This window comes from Rhagoletis zephyria, unplaced genomic scaffold, assembly GCF_001687245.7.
Source record: "Rhagoletis zephyria isolate East Lansing unplaced genomic scaffold, Rhagoletis_zephyria_1.1 Rzeph_scaffold_00177, whole genome shotgun sequence".
In the NCBI taxonomy this organism is placed as follows: domain Eukaryota; kingdom Metazoa; phylum Arthropoda; class Insecta; order Diptera; family Tephritidae; genus Rhagoletis; species Rhagoletis zephyria.
In genome coordinates, this window is record NW_016157261.1 from 163,802 (window position 1) to 180,252 (window position 16,451).

General features: G+C 39.8%; 1 protein-coding gene across 4 annotated transcripts in view; it reads right to left on the reverse strand.

The window, feature by feature from the left end:
- Positions 1-5,456: 5,456 nt before the first annotated feature.
- Positions 5,457-16,451, reverse strand: part of LOC108357445 (kinesin-like protein CG14535) — a 119,362-nt gene continuing 108,367 nt past the window's right edge. For 3 of the 4 annotated variants that reach the window (XM_017608534.1, XM_017608523.1, XM_017608541.1), the window contains 12 exons: positions 15,853-16,027; positions 15,102-15,314; positions 14,844-14,937; positions 14,366-14,569; positions 13,116-13,310; positions 12,728-12,948; positions 12,165-12,297; positions 11,095-11,358; positions 9,456-10,977; positions 9,246-9,353; positions 9,002-9,187; positions 5,457-8,007 (listed from right to left, as the gene is read on the reverse strand). In XM_017608534.1, the coding sequence (XP_017464023.1) occupies positions 7,431-8,007; positions 9,002-9,187; positions 9,246-9,353; positions 9,456-10,977; positions 11,095-11,358; positions 12,165-12,297; positions 12,728-12,948; positions 13,116-13,310; positions 14,366-14,569; positions 14,844-14,937; positions 15,102-15,314; positions 15,853-16,027 (3,892 nt within the window). In that variant the 3' untranslated portion in view covers positions 5,457-7,430. The remainder of the gene's footprint in view (positions 8,008-9,001; positions 9,188-9,245; positions 9,354-9,455; positions 10,978-11,094; positions 11,359-12,164; positions 12,298-12,727; positions 12,949-13,115; positions 13,311-14,365; positions 14,570-14,843; positions 14,938-15,101; positions 15,315-15,852; positions 16,028-16,451) is intronic. The other variant, XM_017608529.1, reaches the window with a different exon arrangement.

Sequence of the window (16,451 nt, forward strand, 5' to 3'; positions counted from 1 at the left end):
GCCTTTACAATTTAAAATTTTTAGGTCAAACGTAGTGTTTAAAGGGCAGATAAATTTTAAAAGTTTCTTGAGAAAATGGCACGACTACTGGAGGAAATCATCAGTCAGCAGTCGTCTTTTATAACCAAATTTCTAAACCAAGAATCCTTAAACAAGGTGCTCACCCAGTTGCTATCCTCTTCGTCCTTTTGTTTATTTACTATATTTCGAAACTTCCACAACTACCTAAGGGAAACTCACTAATCTAATATGACGATGGTTTCATGATAGCGATCTCGGGTGGTTGAACTAACCATTTTCACGATATGGAGAATGGAACATAAGTAACCCAAAAATTTTACGAGCCACGTTTCACAGCCTGATGCGCATAACTGTGATACAAAATACATAAAGTATGGAATCGCAGAAAAGCTTTTAAGTCGTAATCTGGTGGCACATTGGCACAAAAGACGATTGGCCCACAGGCTATCTTGAAGCTATTCTAAAAGTCTTACTCAATAAAGGGTTTAAAAAAGTGCTTCCCTGAATGGCTGCTAAAAAGAGATTTCCTATGCATACAAATAAACCTGAACCTTAAAGTAGTATGATTTTTATGAATAAAAAGAACATATTTAAAAGAACTTCTCCGAAAGCTTTTTTGAAGTACGTCATACAAAAATTCTTCTGGAAGCTCTTCTTTCGGTAGCACAAGCAGAAGCCCTTCAAATTGTGCCACTCCATACAAAAAAGAAAAGAGCAAGGAATGACTTTCAGAAAGCTATTTTGGAAGAGATTTTAGCTCCTGAAATTATCTGCTGGGTAGTATGTATGTATGACCGATCAGCCAAGTCCTGTCCAGGAACTTGCTCGAAGATAAAAAAGTAAGAGTTTAACCAAATGAACGAAAAAAACCTATCGTTATCTATTTTCGATTACTTATAATAGAAAACTAAACCATTTTTCACAGCAAATATGCCAACTTCACCAGGAAAATCTAAGTGTGAACCAGAACACCAGTACTATTTATTTGTCTAAAACCAGCACTTATACTGGAAAACCAAGACGTCTGACAGCCCTACTTCAAGCTTCGTAATTCAAAAAATAACTGCTGGATGCCTTCCTCGCCATATTCTTGTTGACAGCTGCGGCGAGTTCCATTATATAGGAGCCGTATTCTTGCCACATGCTTGTCTATCCGCAATGGTTGCTACAATTTGCTTAAATAGTTGCAAAAAAGTGGAAGTGTCGGCACTAAGACTGAAAGTAACAGTTTACACAACAATTTCTCTGGCCAACTACGCTACGCATTTTCTTTGGGACATTGTGGTCATATCGACTGCTTCGGCTTTAATATTATAGCCGGTTAGATTTGAAACAACAACTTAAGCATTCAAAACATTATCAAGCAAAGAGTTTTTATTCAGCTGCAACATTCGACGCTTTAAAGCTTTAACAGTCAATGGCCTACAAATTATGCATACACAAAGTCAAACAAAAACAATCGCAACAACAAACATGCACTCTTATATATGAACATTAGGGCGGTTTGATTTGTATGGATGAAAAAAAATTAAAAATCGTATAGCAAAAACGTAATCTACATTAAATTCTAAGAAAATTCTCTGAAGAAACCATGGGTCTAAAATCAAACCCTAATCCGCGCCTCTCGACTTGAAAATTTTTTTACTTGGGTGAATATTTTTTTTAATGAAAAAAAAATTCGAGTGTAGAAAAAATATAAAGGGCAAAAGAACTACTTTACAAAACAATTTTATTCAGAAAATTCGATTTCTTTCTGAAAAAACCTATTTTTTCTAACATTTATTTTTTTTGGCAAAGGCGGCCATATAAATTTTCAAGTCGAGAGGCGCGGATTAGGAGTTTATTTTAGATACATGGTTTCTTCGGGGAATTTTCTTAGAATTATATGTAGTTTACGTTTTTGCTATACGATTAAAAAAAAAAAAAATCAACCCGCCCTAATGTACATATTTACATGCTATCATGAATTGCAGTATGCAAACACTTGCATTTATAATGGGGAAAAGTGAAATATTGTTTGTCGTCTGTTTTGTTGGAGTTGAAGGACAGTCCATAAAAGTGGCAGTAAGAAACAAAATAAATGAGTACGGACTAGGAAAACTGTTTGCGATGGCCAAGGCAAGCGAAGCAACGACGACGGGACGAAGACTTGATAGAGAGTAAGAAGGACCGTTTTGTGACCAATGAATTATGTACTCGAGGGTGCTATAAATTTTACGCACATCGAGCGATAGGAGAGAGTGCATACTTACATACATGCATATGTATAAATCCATACATATTTACATACATACATGCATACCATGCGACACACAATACGCCAATATGTAAATATTTTGATTGCCAGCTATTGCTATTGTTTGTTGTTATTGTAATTTGTAAATTGTTGCATTCATTTATTATAATGCAATGCCAACGGGCGACGATAAACCAAAAGCAAAGCACAAAAAAAAAGTATCAAATTGCCATTTAACATATGTTCTGCTGTCTGTCCGCCAATCGATTTGTATGCCTAAGGGCCATTAACAATATTTTGTTAAACGACTGTCTGTCTGTCTGTCTGTCTATCAAAGCTGTTAGGGGGGGGCAAATGCATTTGTGTAAGCGCACGCACGTTAATGTAATGAATTGTGGACGCCAAGCTCGAATTGAGGTATTTATGGCATTGGCGAATTTTCGAAATGCTGCTGTAAATATTTACATAAGCTCTAAATATACTCTCAACTACATACTACATACATACACTTACGCTTACGCTTTTCGCGCACAACTGCTGCCGTTGTTGCGGTTGCATCGCAATTAATTGCAAAAATATTTTGTCGGTGCTGCATTGCGCAAGGCGTCGCCATGGCCGCCGCATTGCATTTATTTTGAGAGAATTTTCAAATTCGAATTTAAAGTAAAAAAAAAAATAACTCCTTTTTGTATAATAACAAACAAAGCATTTTGGCTTGCCTTTGCCTGCAAATTTGCACGGTGGCAATAAATTATGTTTTGTATGTGGCCACGCAAACACCGAAACAAGCAAACAAACTTACAAATTCCTTTTGTGCTGCTTTCAACACACAAGCACACAAAAATGCGTGGCACCCTCTCCATCGCCAAAAAAAAAGTCATCGGAAAATATGCAGATAATTCGCGGCGAAACGTTGTATTGTGGCAGGCAATTGTGGCATGTTGCAAACCAACTGGCACTCTGCATTGCACCCGCCCTCCTTTCTACCGCTGGACATTTGAATTATGCGCCTGTCGATACGCCAGACAGTAGAGTGTCACTAATAAATGGGCATATTCGAATATTTGAATATGAATATGTACGTACATACGTATGTATGCGTCTACGTGATAGCGGTGTTGATATCGACACCAACTGCCAATTTGCCCCTATCAGGCTACCTAATAGCCCGCCAAATGCTTGGCTGTGCCGTCGCGTAAGTTCAAATTGTACGATCCACAGCAAAAACGTGTGCAGGTACATATGTATGTATGTACGTATGCATTTATTATCGTGGCTTGTGTCCTTTCATTTGGCAATTGAGGTGCGTTTACGCCAAAGTTTTGCCGCAAGTGTTAATTATAATATTTGACAGCCGCAATAATTCAGTGGCCAATGTAGTAATACACGCACACACATTCGCATGCTCTTTTCCTCTTGTGTTACATGTCCTGGTTGCTTACCTTTTGGCTTGACAACACAGACACTTATCGACCTTTGTATATCATTACTTATGTACATACATATGTATGTATGAACGTCTACTGGCAGGTGATCCTCGGTTATTATCTTTAGGAATAGTAGATTTAACGGAACTTTTTGCCAAAATTGACAAATATAACTTTTGACCGGTTTTTCTGTAAAATCCTTCTCTCTAAAACTCCATGAGCCGCTTCATCGGATCTTGTCATTGTTCATTTCTCCGCGGCATACACCAGCACAAGTTTGATGAGCGATTTTTGTACGACATGAGAGGACTTTACTTTTTAAGTGACATGAGAGAAGAGACGTGTATGCTGTGGCTGTTTGTCTGATGGCAAGAGATATTTCGCTTTGTCCTCATTCTCAACAGACGATCCCACTTTGCTTCTCTAAGAAGGCATAACAGACGTAACCCTTGTTTTTACCGGTACTGTCGATGTCGTCGGCATGCGCCAGCAATTTTACGTCCTCGTAATAAAATGTATCTGTACGGTTGTTTTTTAATATCATTATCTTCTAAAAGAAGTCGCAAGGTGTGTAGGCAACTGGTGGAGTCAGCTGGGGTCATTGGATCGAATCCCACTGAAAGAAGTCTGATGAGGAAATGTGGTGATTTCCGAAATAGCTAACACTTCTGCCATTTTTTCAAAATTATTGTTGCTTTTGCACGATAGTTTTTCATTAAAAACGGCCACTAGCTCAATAAAAATTGTTGAATATATTTTCTCCAATATCAGATTAAAGATATCACTCGAAAGGAAGTCGCCCTGGCTGAAGCTTCTTTTGGTACCGAACGGCAACGTCATTTTACACTGCCGTATTTGGGATTCCCAATTCAGTTATAGTGGTGGATAAGCAACGTTTTTTTCGTGTAATCGAAAGCGAAATTCTTCAAAATTTACCCCCATCAACCAATATAAAAATGCATTTATTTTTTTTTTTTGGTTTAAAAAAGTATTTTGTTTATTACCACATATCTCTCGCTTAGTTTGTGACGTTAGTTATTTCGTTAGAATATTTTTTAGCAAGTTTTTTTTCTGTTGCTTTAATAATAAATTTCAGTTATTTCTTACTACATATCAATAATCGTTTTTGTTATTATAAATTTATTTATAGTACATAAATGCATATGTTTGTGCAGGTATGTATTTATATCATTATTGTATAATATTTACGTTAATATATAAAAGTATGAATGTACGTGTGTTGTCGCAGAATTCTTGTAAATCAAAATCCATCAAAAATTTGTGTAAAACATGAAATCGGTTTGCAATTATTGGGCACCACATAGAAAGCGCAGAATATTCCGAGCCGAATATTTAAACACTTTTGGGTGTAGAGGGCGGCAGATATGCTATATTATATTCAAATTAATTTTGCGAAAACTGTCGTATAAGGCAAATTAAAATTTTTAGAAAAAACTGTTTTGGGTCTCTAAAATGTCGGCAATTTCTGCTTCATTGTTCTCAGTTTAAGCTAAAGTTAAATTTAAATTTGCATTAAAGTTAGTTTAGCCACTTTTATTTGTAATACTTCTTTTTTTGTTTGGATTTGTCTCGTTGAGAATTTCATCATAACACACACACACATACATTTACATTAATTTTTAATTATATTTTAATATTATTTTTTGTTGTATGTTTTCTGCATTTGTAAGTTTTGTAATAAATTTTATTTATTATAATAGCAATAATGTATGTATTTATATATTTGTATAGCAATATGTATGTATGTATGTATGTATGTAGTTAATATATAGAATACTAAATGCATTATTTTTAATTTATTTTTACTTTATTTTATTTCCTTAAGTATGTAATTTCATATCAGTTGAGTTAGTTGCGGATAAACATTTCAAAATTTTAACATAGTTTAAATAGGCAAAACTGGCAACAAAATTTCTATTTATTTAGTACTTAAGTTCTTATAGTTTGTAGCTTTTTTCGATCGTCGCTTTTTTACTAAGAAAAGCTTTCGTTCACACTTAAATTTAGCTAAATATAGTAACAACATTAAATAAATAAAAAAAAACTTATTTACTTAATAGTTTATTTCATTATTTTTTGTTGAATGTTTAGCAAACTAGCAACTAGTAAATAGTTTACAGAAAATATGGTAGCTATTGCCAAAGAATAGGCTGGAGCAGCTTATGGCTATGGTAGTGAACAGCGAATAACAAAAGAATATGTAGTATATACATATGTATGTGTATAGCTCTTTCGGAGTTATGTAAATAAAAAATACAAAGCTGTAAAATAGACAGCAAATTAGCTGAGAGCTTTTTAAAAAGCTTTCATGACGGTAAATTTATAATTTTAAATAAATTTTTTAGCGCGGCAGTAGATATGAGCTTCGTAAGCTGTACAAATATTTTAAAAAACAGATTGCAAAAGCCCCTCTACTTGAATCAGTGACTCTCAAAACAACGCCAACACCGCGGGCAAAGCTTTTTTAAGCTTTCTATAAGTTTTTGTAACTAGGGATCTGCAGTGTGAGAACAATTAAGCGCATGGCACAAATTAGAGGAGAAGCTCAACAGCATATCACGAAAAGAATAAGGTTCGGTGTAGATATGAATATTAACACGCAAAAGTTTCCGAAGACCGTGATCTCGTTTTTCTAAGCTCCGCATTCGTAGGGATGGTACAGATTTTGCATCTTATGTTTCAGACGAGAACTAAAGACGCATTACGCTTCCGCTTTTCAGCAAAAAAAAGCTTTTTTAAGGTTGCCGGTGCAAAGCTTTCACTGAAGCTTGACATTTGAAAAAAAAAATCCACATACACTTTTATTTAACCTTGGTGTTTAAGTTTCATAATGGTTTCACTTAGAGTGTGTCGAATAAGCTCTTACAACGACTGTAGTTTCAAACGCAACCAGCTTTTGGAAAAAAACACCGAACTGCACTTTTCTAAACGGATTAAGTTTTTCTATAAGCTTTTACTTTACAAAAAAAAGCTTTCGTGTACAATTAACAGAGCAAGAAGCTTTAAACCCGAAACAAATGAGCTGTAGCTTTGATATCTAAGCTTTCAGGTGGTCGCAGATAGTGAACAGTAAACAGAGCTAAGAGCTTAAAGCAAGCAAAATTTACCTCGGAAACGACAAAAACATATTCCGCGTGAGACGGTTTTTAAAGGTTTCTTTAGGTTTTGTATGAACACACATACAAAGTGAAAGCTTTCTCTTTCTATTACTGCTACACATGCAATAAGCTTTTCGCGCACTCATACAAACAAGTGCGCTCTTCATAAGCTCGTGCTTTAGAACACATACATTAAGTATTATAAATGAGATTTAAAAATGCTTTCTCTACATCGCTGCATTTGTTTGACAATCATCTGATATTAACCTAAAAATATTTCTCGTTTTTTTTACGATAATTTGCATTTAAAAAATTCAGTCGCCATTTGAACTGCCACATAAAAAGATTGGCGTTGGTTCTCTCCCAGAAAAAAAAATTACACTAATATTTATTAATATTAAAGTAAAAATTTGGCATGCTTTTACATATTTTATTGTTTCTATATGTATGTTTAAATATTTATGTAGCTGCGCGCAAAAATTTCTTGGTGGGTTGGCGCACTTTTTATTTTTCTAATTCAGAAGCTTCGTTATTTTTCATTCCTTATTTCCATAAACTCATTTACCTCTGCTTTCACATTATAAATTCGTCTTTCATTCTAATTTCTCCGCTCATTTACTTCATTCTTCAAAAGTCACTGATCTCACCCTCAGTTTCCGGATAGGTGCAGGTGAACGGATTCATTAGCCAATTGCACAGCCCCTTGTCTTGGCGCTTGTTCTTCTTCACCATAGTTATGCGATTGTGAGGCTCTTTCGAGAGACCTGACGTAAAGCTGCTCTCGTCGCTATCTCTCGCTGTGGCTACGCTATGGTAGCCGCTTTCGGCGCGACGTGAAATACCCGAATGTTTGGAAGTACGTGGTGTTGACGAATCGTGTCCGCTGTCGTAGGCCTCGCAGGTGGTATTCAGTGGTAGTAGTGGTAACTGTGTTTGGGAGGTCGCTGGCATGGCAGCGCCGCCAACGCCCGGTAGATGCTCCTTTTCGAGTGAGGGTCGCTTCGAGGGTGAGAGTAATGCCGATTTTTCATCTACTTCGCAGATATCCTCGTGTTCCAACACGAAAGGTTTCTCCACTTTTGGCAAATTCGGATCGGAAGCACCATCAGGATGGCGTAGGGATGCGTATTGCTCCATGCCGGCGATTTGCATAATGCCATTCAGGCTGGGCAAACTGCCTTGGCTGGGGCTGCGCGAGGGTTGTCTGAAAGAGGGAGCGTAGAGGGGAAGAAATGGATTTTCTCAGTTAGTTAATACTTAGTAGCAAGCTTTAAGTAGTTTTACATATTTGTTTTTGGTTTTGTTTTACTTAAAGGCAATTAAGAATCGATTAGAGAATGGAATGCGGAGAAAAGACATAAACGGACATGAAAATTCTCGTTATGCGGAGCTGAACTAAAAACTTTGCCTAAAGGTGGCAACCCTTAAAATATATTTCGTTAGAATTTTTGCTCAAAAGTGCAAGATTCATATTTGGTTTCTACTAACTTTTAGAATTCTAAATTTTCTTTGCTTTTGTTAAAATTACGCTCTTTGAAAAGTTGTAAAATATTAAATTTATTTGGATATATTTAACACTAATGCAAATTAATTGGTATTTATCGTTTTTTTTTTTTAATTCGGGTGGCCTAGGTGGCCTTGCCCAAAAAAAATACATATATTTACAGATTTATTTTACGTGTTTCTTTCGACATTCAAATGCTAATATCTATTTATTTAATTTGAGTGATATATTTAGTTTTACTTTTATTAGACAGTTGGCAACTCTATTTAGAACAATTTCCGAAATATTTGCTGCACCAAATACCACTTCTTCGGTGTGCAAATTGTAATATTTTATGTAAAAATAGTTTTGACAGCTGGCAACTCTATCTTAAAATTTTATCAAATACATGTTTACAAATACATGTTTCGAAATGTCTGTTTTTAAGGAAAAAAAATGGTAGCTTCTGTTTACTTCTAAAGTACTATATTTACAAAAGCCTTTCGTTTGATACACCGATTGTAAAATTAAATTTTTTTGAAATTTTTACCATGTGGAAACTCTATTTAAAACTATTTCTAAACTTAGTCGCTCCTGATTACTATTTGCTTGATGTTTCCATAAATTCGATTTTATTTGACTCGTCTCAATTTTTTATGCAGGTGGCAACCCTGCTTCCGTTAAATTTTTTCCATTTTACTAAGTATGTACTCACCTCGGACTTGGTGGCCTGTATGGTGGCTCACTGCACACGCTACCCGGACCCGTATTGAAGCGATAGGCGGGTTCACTATAGACGCTGCCCACATCGCAGCCGCTGCGGAAGACGGGCGTCACTTCGGCCATGGCCAGCTGTGAGGTGAAGATCTCACGTAGACGCGCTAATTGATCGAATTGGTTTCTAAACGGAGGGAAAAAATCACAAACATTCTAAACGGGAAGGCTTTTCTCTAGCTTACCTCGTTCTTTCACCCATCGCACAATCGCTAAACGCATCGCCGGCCATATTGAAGCTCGACACAATGGACATGTTGTCAACGTGACTCAGTGCCGCCAAAGGATGTTCGCTAAAAAGAAACGACAAAGAAAAATAAGCAGAAGAAAAATATTATTTTTTGATACGACTATAACAGCTAGATTTCATTCGCTATACTATTTCCGCTACTCACCCGCCCATTGTGCGCGCTATCTCCTCCTCTGTCACCTGCAGTCCACAATCGGACATGCCCATGCTGTGTTGGGAGTAATGATGCGATGACTGCCTCGAGGGCGCACTATGTTGCAGTTCCTCTTGTCGTCGCAATTCCTGTTGTTGTTGCTCACGTTGTTGCTGCTGGTAGAGTGATTCGCGCGAAACATGTCGCGACAGTATGCGATGCAGACTTTCGTGCGAAATTTCACGCGAACCCAACGGCTCGATGAGCGGCAACGCTGGCGGCACCTCTGACGGTCCGCTGTCCTGGTCTTCATCACAGTCTGCTTGCCGATCGCTTTGGTGTCCACTCGCACTCGCACCCACGCCAACGCCATGCTCCGACATCGTTGCCGCCGAGTTGCCACCTCCGACGAGTAGCTGCTGTGAAATGATGCCATAACCGGTGTGTGAATGCGTCGATTGTAAATCAGTCTCATCTTTTGTTGTCGTCTGCTGGGTGAGTCCGAGCGAGCCTGTGGCGCTGGACTGTCGTTGATGATACGCTGGCTGGGAGCCACGTATCTCCGCGGGCGCCGAGGCATTCGTTGTGCTCACAGCTGTGGAAAGACCCATGGCAATGGCATGTGCCAGCTCCGCTTCGCTGGCGCATAGCATGAATTGCTGCTGTTCGAGGGGTAGCGAATGTTGTTGCTGCAACGTTGGATGTTGCACAGCATGTTGTTGGTGTTGCAATTGTCTGGTGCTCGTCGCATACAAATCCTCTGGTGCATCGAGCGACTTCTGCTTCAGCTGTGACATGTGGAAGGTGATGTTGCGCAGATGCTGCGCTTGTTGGTCGCGATGTGCGGCATTGCCGGCGCCGTGTGTGGGCGAAGACGCTGCCGATGTGGTTTGGAAGACTTGCGAAGTCTGATTCTCTACCCATTGCCGTATCATGGACTTCTTATGCGAGTCCATGAAGCCGTAGCCTTGCACCTGCGAGGGTGCTGTAGGCAGATTGCCGGCGGTCAGTGAACGTGTCGACTGCGACTTGGGGCCATCAATCCATGTCTCGCACTGTTTCACATGATTCACTTCGCGCAGCAGATGACGCGCCTCAGCTACCTTGGCGCGCGACACACGCGGTCCATCAATCCACTGCTCTTCGCTTATCTTGCGCATCGGACTGCCGGGGCAGTCTAGAGAGTCGCCAGCGGCGGCGGCGGACACAACATTGGCGCCGACGCCTGGACGCCGCAGCGGTGAGCCTTTAGGTGATGGCACATTCGAGCCCTTCGAGCACATCATGCCCGCCATGCCGGAATGGCGCAAACTGCCCGCAACTATTTTGGGTGAGGAGGCTGAGTGCGAAAGTGATTTCACGCTGTGAACGGGTGAGAAGAACTGTTGCTGCTGCTGTTGGTCGGTATTGGCCGCAGTCGCTTGAGGCTGTTGTTGTTGTTGCACATGTTGGGCTGGCGTTGGACTATTGACGTGGCCGCGTTTCAGGCTGCCTGCGCGACTAGACGCATTGATGGTTGGACTTTGTGGCACTGCTATGAGACAATGAGTAAAGGAAGGAAAATGGGTGAAATACAGAAAAAGTCATAAGACGAATATAAAAGAGTGAAGTGAAATTAAATGGGTGACCACAGCTCTAACTGCGCGCTTACCTTTTTGTGCTGCTGACTTCTTCAGTGTGCTGGCTGCACTACTTTTCGCCGGCGACTGTTGCTGCTTTTCCAGGCCGCTACCCTTCAGCGCCTTGCTCATCACACAACGATTGTCGCCACTACTCAGCGAGGGCAAATACACTGGCGGATGTTCGCCATCCGTCGCATCGTCACTCGGTCCCATGTAAATGACGGTGGCTGCAGACAGCTCCGAGCTGGAAGGATCTGCACCCGAACCAGCCGATGAGCCGGTCGACTGATGTCCTAAGTGCGCAAAAAAAGTGCAAATATTCAGAAATTCGTGGAGAGTTTGAAATAGCAAACGAAAAAAAGTTAGCTAAGCTAGTGCAAATGCTGTTACAGTATTCCCGCTTAATTGACCCCGGTTAATTAATTTTGGACAATTTTTTTTTCAAATTTGTGGAATTTGAAGAAAACTTGTTTCGTGACTGTTTTTGAGGTTACGAACTGTAAGTTTTTATCAGATATTATAAATTCAAAATGGCCTACTCAATATCACTTGCAAAAAAATTACCACATCCCTTTAAAATACGCTCCTTAGATGTTTTTGAGATTGAAGATTACGAAAACGATATCAGACTTAAAAAATTCAAAATGGCCTACACAGTATGGATTCCGAAAATTTATTTAAACCACAGAGATCATTATTAAAAAAAAATAATAAATGTTGTATTGCAGAATGTGGGTGTCACCGAAAAATAGAATAAGACGACCCTTAGGTTCCACAAAAAAAAAAAAAAATTCGAAATTACCTTTCAAAAATTCTTTAGACTCGGGGTTGTACGGCAAACCTTTTTTTTGTTGCTTATAAGTTGGTACGGTCTGGTGTACTGCTTCATCAAAAAACCCATAGCCCTACCTTTCAAGTGCAATACCTCTAGCAGGGAGACACATTTCCCCTTAAATATAGGAATTACTAAGGCTAACACTGCTGACACAAAAGTGCGTCTGGGTCGATACTTTAACTCCAGTGATTTGCGCATTTATGTATTTCCACAAGCCACTGGTTGGTCACTCTTCAAAAGTGATGCAATACGCAAAGTACTCACCTCCATTAACGCCCGCCGCCGCCATTCCTCCTACACCCGTTTTGTCACTTGGCATGGGAAAACGATGTTTACGTCGCCGCATTCGATGTATGCGTGAGGCCAGTTGTATCGTCGTCAGGGCATCCGTATGCGACTAAATATACAAACGAAGCGTACAAGAAGAAAAGAGCAAATGCATAAAGGAACAATAACAACAACCACATTAGCAAAAAAATTTAAATTGAAAGTCATTTGTCATTCTCATTGTGACACAAGACACAATGCCGGCCATCAGACGAGTGCGATTTTATGAATGTGCAATAAATTGACCAACCACTCAGTCAAGCGTTGCCGTCGATATGTTTGCAAGTATGTAAATATGTGTGCACATCGTCATTGAAAGCCATTATGGAATTGTTGTCCAATTAAGCCGAGAAACAACAATGACTATTGTGAATGTTGAGCTGAAGTGCAGCTCGAGAATACCGCTTAAGAGCATGGCAATTACCCAGCCACGAGCCCCTTATTACACATATTCACACTCGCAATGACATACATCTTCAACACGACTCCCGTTAACTCACCTGCGTGTGCATTACGTGCGCCATTATGGCGACATGACACGTCAACGGCGCCAGACAATCTTTCAACAGCGGCGTCAATGGATGATCCTTGTTCGGCGGATGGCGTTGTCCACTCAATATGGCCAGTAGTATGTTGCCAATGCCGGAGAGTGGCAGTCCACCATTGCGGTTGGCACAGCCGCCCAAATCGATGAGATGTAAACGACTTCGTCCTCCAGCCACTGCGCGAATTGTGTGCATTCGAATGAAAATAAGTGCATTAAAATTTTAGCATGAAATGTCTACAGTGTGTGTGTGTGTGTGAGTCTGCATTGGCGTTGCATTATTGGAATTCCAATTACTTTATCGTGAGTTTATTGAGCAGTTTTGTGTCCGAATAAATACTCACCTCCTCCTTTGCGCGATAAGCTGTACTGGTAGACGTGTAGTGTGAAAATCATGGCTGGCTCAAGTCCACCTTGTGGCCGTCCTGCGAGTGCAGCGTCTAGGAACAATGCGGCACGTTCGGCGGTGGGGGCACGCAGTTCGGTGGGTCCGCCAAGGAAGTCATCACGCAAGTACACGCCTGGCGAGTCATCGGATTCTGTTGTGTAAGTATGTGAGGGTATAAGGAGAAGAAGAAAGAAAAAAAACGAGAATAAAGTCAACGAATTATGGAATAGTGGCATTAAAAAGAGGAAAGGTTTAAAGGCTAGTAAATAAATAAAGAAATTTGTGGAATGCAAATGGAAAACTCTATTACTCATCTGCAAAACCCTGACTTTCAGGTAATGGTAAACAGCGTAAAACCGGTAACAAGTACTCTGATCAATGTGACTCATATATACATAGGCTAAACGAAAGAGTATGCAACAGGATTCAAAGAAACTGCAGCGATTTTCACCGAAGCTAAAACCAATATGGAAGCCACTTAGTGGATCAAAGCTGCCACCCTTCCAGAATGGTTTATCTTTACATATGTAGCTGCTATTAAGCCTCCAAATTCTCATGGAGCAACGTGCAAAGTTGACTGCATTGCCGACGAGCTGGATAGGAAAGGGACGGAAAGGCTCGTGGCCAATTGTCTTCAAGACTAGAGCATACTCATGCCCTCCTAAAATACAGATTAAAGACTGAACTCATCAGGGGCATAAATACCCGGTGGTCCATGGAACAAACCTGTCAAACAAATTCGGAAAAAAGTTGGCATAAAAGCATCTAAAACTCTCATTCGGTTCGACCGCTCCACACAGCATTATTGGGTTCATTATGATTTAATATAGCTTGTCGACTAGTTAAGGAGAAAGATAGAATCTTCTTGCCAATATCGCTTCTTCTGCAGCGCAAGGAACAATTTATAGCTCCCCTTCTAAGAAGTGATCACAATATTTGAATTCCCGGTGACCTTTTATCCCACTATCAGCAAGTAATGTGAACAAGTACCGAGTTTCAGATTTGAAACTTATTTTTTTTCAATGAATCTTCTCTGCATGTACTGGTAAAAAAGCTTAGATGTTGCATACTTTGACGATGTCCTTTAACTCTAAAAACTTAAGTTTGAAACAACCCTAATGTCATTGCAAGCCAAAATGACAGCAGTAGACTTAACATCTCACCTTCCAATTTAAAACTTTAAACAACTCCACCAATCTTACTCACCAGTCGCATGCGCCGCCAACAAGTCCTTCGAGCTGGAGTCCGGTTTCGTGGCGCTGACACCGAGCGCACTGACGCGCACCGAAAACCGCGCGCCACTCTTCTGGCGTCGCTCATTAATACCCTTGTACAGCCAAGAAATGGCGCAAGGTATAGCACCTAATTCGGTTGGCGGATTCACGCCACCCAACATCGTTTTCGGTTGACCTGCGAAATAAAAAAAAAAAATGTAAAAAACGAAAGAAAAACGAAACGAAAGCGTTAAAGACAATGCAGAGCCATATGGCGCTAGGAAAAGTAAGAAAAATGTGCGATAAGCATGCGGAGATTACGATTAATGTAAAATTTATTGCACATTTCCCATAGGAAATACATAAAAAAGAAAAGAAAAGAGTGTGATAAGAAAAGNCATTTCCCATAGGAAATACATAAAAAAGAAAAGAAAAGAGTGTGATAAGACAACAAAAAAAACGAAACTTACCGGAATTCGGATAACCAATCGTTAGTAGACAACCGTCGGAACCTTCCAGCACGGCGGGTATCACCTCAGACAAGGCAGACGCACAGATATCGGACTGCGAGCGCAACAAAAAATGGGAGAGACACAGTGAAAAGGTGAAGGAAAAGTTTTAAATAATGACTTCGAAAGCAAACTTGCCGCGCGAACGCTGATAAATTGTAACTTTAAGAAGCTTTCGCATTGATAAGCGCCCACTCCACTCCACTCCACTCCACTCACCTGTTGATCCTCTGCCGTGAAGAGGCTATCGAAAGCGAACATTTTCGGCGCCGCCACCATGGGACCACGCTCCTGCGAAGTGGATGCGGCCACTGCGCTCGCCGCCGACGGATCTGTCAGCGTCACTTGACGTTTCTTCTTATCGACCGCCATGAAATGCGGATGTTCCGTGTCGTTGTGCGTTGTGTCCGAGACACGCAACATTACCTTAACCTGTAAAAGTGGGAGTAGGGAAACAAATATTTCTTTTTTTTTTACGTAGAATAACCAAAAAAAAACAACGGCAAAGTAAATCACGTGTGCAACCAACAGTTGCGGTAGTTAATTTACCGCATATGACTAATTCGCACAACTACTTAAAAGGGAAGTACTTTATTCATTTCACTTATGATTTGCAGCTGGTCAAGTGCATAGAGTAGTAGCGCTGATTGTGATCTTAATTGCTGCGGATTCCAATTTAAATTAGATTTATGCTCGACTCCGGGCAAAGGGAAATCCACTGCCACGACAATCGCTTAAAATGTCTAGCAATTTTGTTGACAGACCAAGATTATTAGCGGTAAATTGTAGACGGTAATTGGATCGCGTTTTTATGGCACACGTCATGCAATACTTAACTTTGTAATTCTATACGAGTTGGTACTTTATATACATACATAAAACATATCCATTTACATAGCATACATGAGCCACCAACTTTTCTCGTTAGAGAGTGGTTGTGTATTGTAAAATATAATTTTGTTCTACTCACCTTGCCGATGCCGTAGTTTTCCTTGTTCGCAAGCCTTCGCGCCAGCCCTGGTGGCATAGGTGGTGGCGCTCGCTGTAGCGCTCCACAAAATCCACCATTTCGTGCGCTGGCATTTGGCAGTTCGGCGGTGCGACTTTTGCTGGAATTGTGTGTTTGTGCAAGTTTTTGTGCGGCTCTGTAAAAGCAAAAGGATGTAGAAACTTGTTGTAGTAAATCATTTTAATTTTTTTATGCATTAAAAATTCTAAATTCTGCAAAGAATTATTTCGCAGATATCGCTCGACAAATCTCTTTTGCGATTAGGAAGCGATAATAGCAAAGAGGTCAAAGAAATTTACAAATTTAACCTGGTCCAGCATCTAGCATTACATCGCTCCAGATTAATCTAGACCAGCTAAAAGACATTTTTAAATTTTTAAATGGAAAGTAAAGAACAAATAGTGGCACAGAGTTTTTGAAATTTTAATCAGAATCAGCTCCTGTTGTATAAGTTAATTTGCGTATAACTTTAGAATTATTGATTTTTATTATTTCGAAGAAGAAATAGGCGGTTTGTTTCAGATTTTTCTTAAATGTTTTCTACGAATTTTTTAAAAATT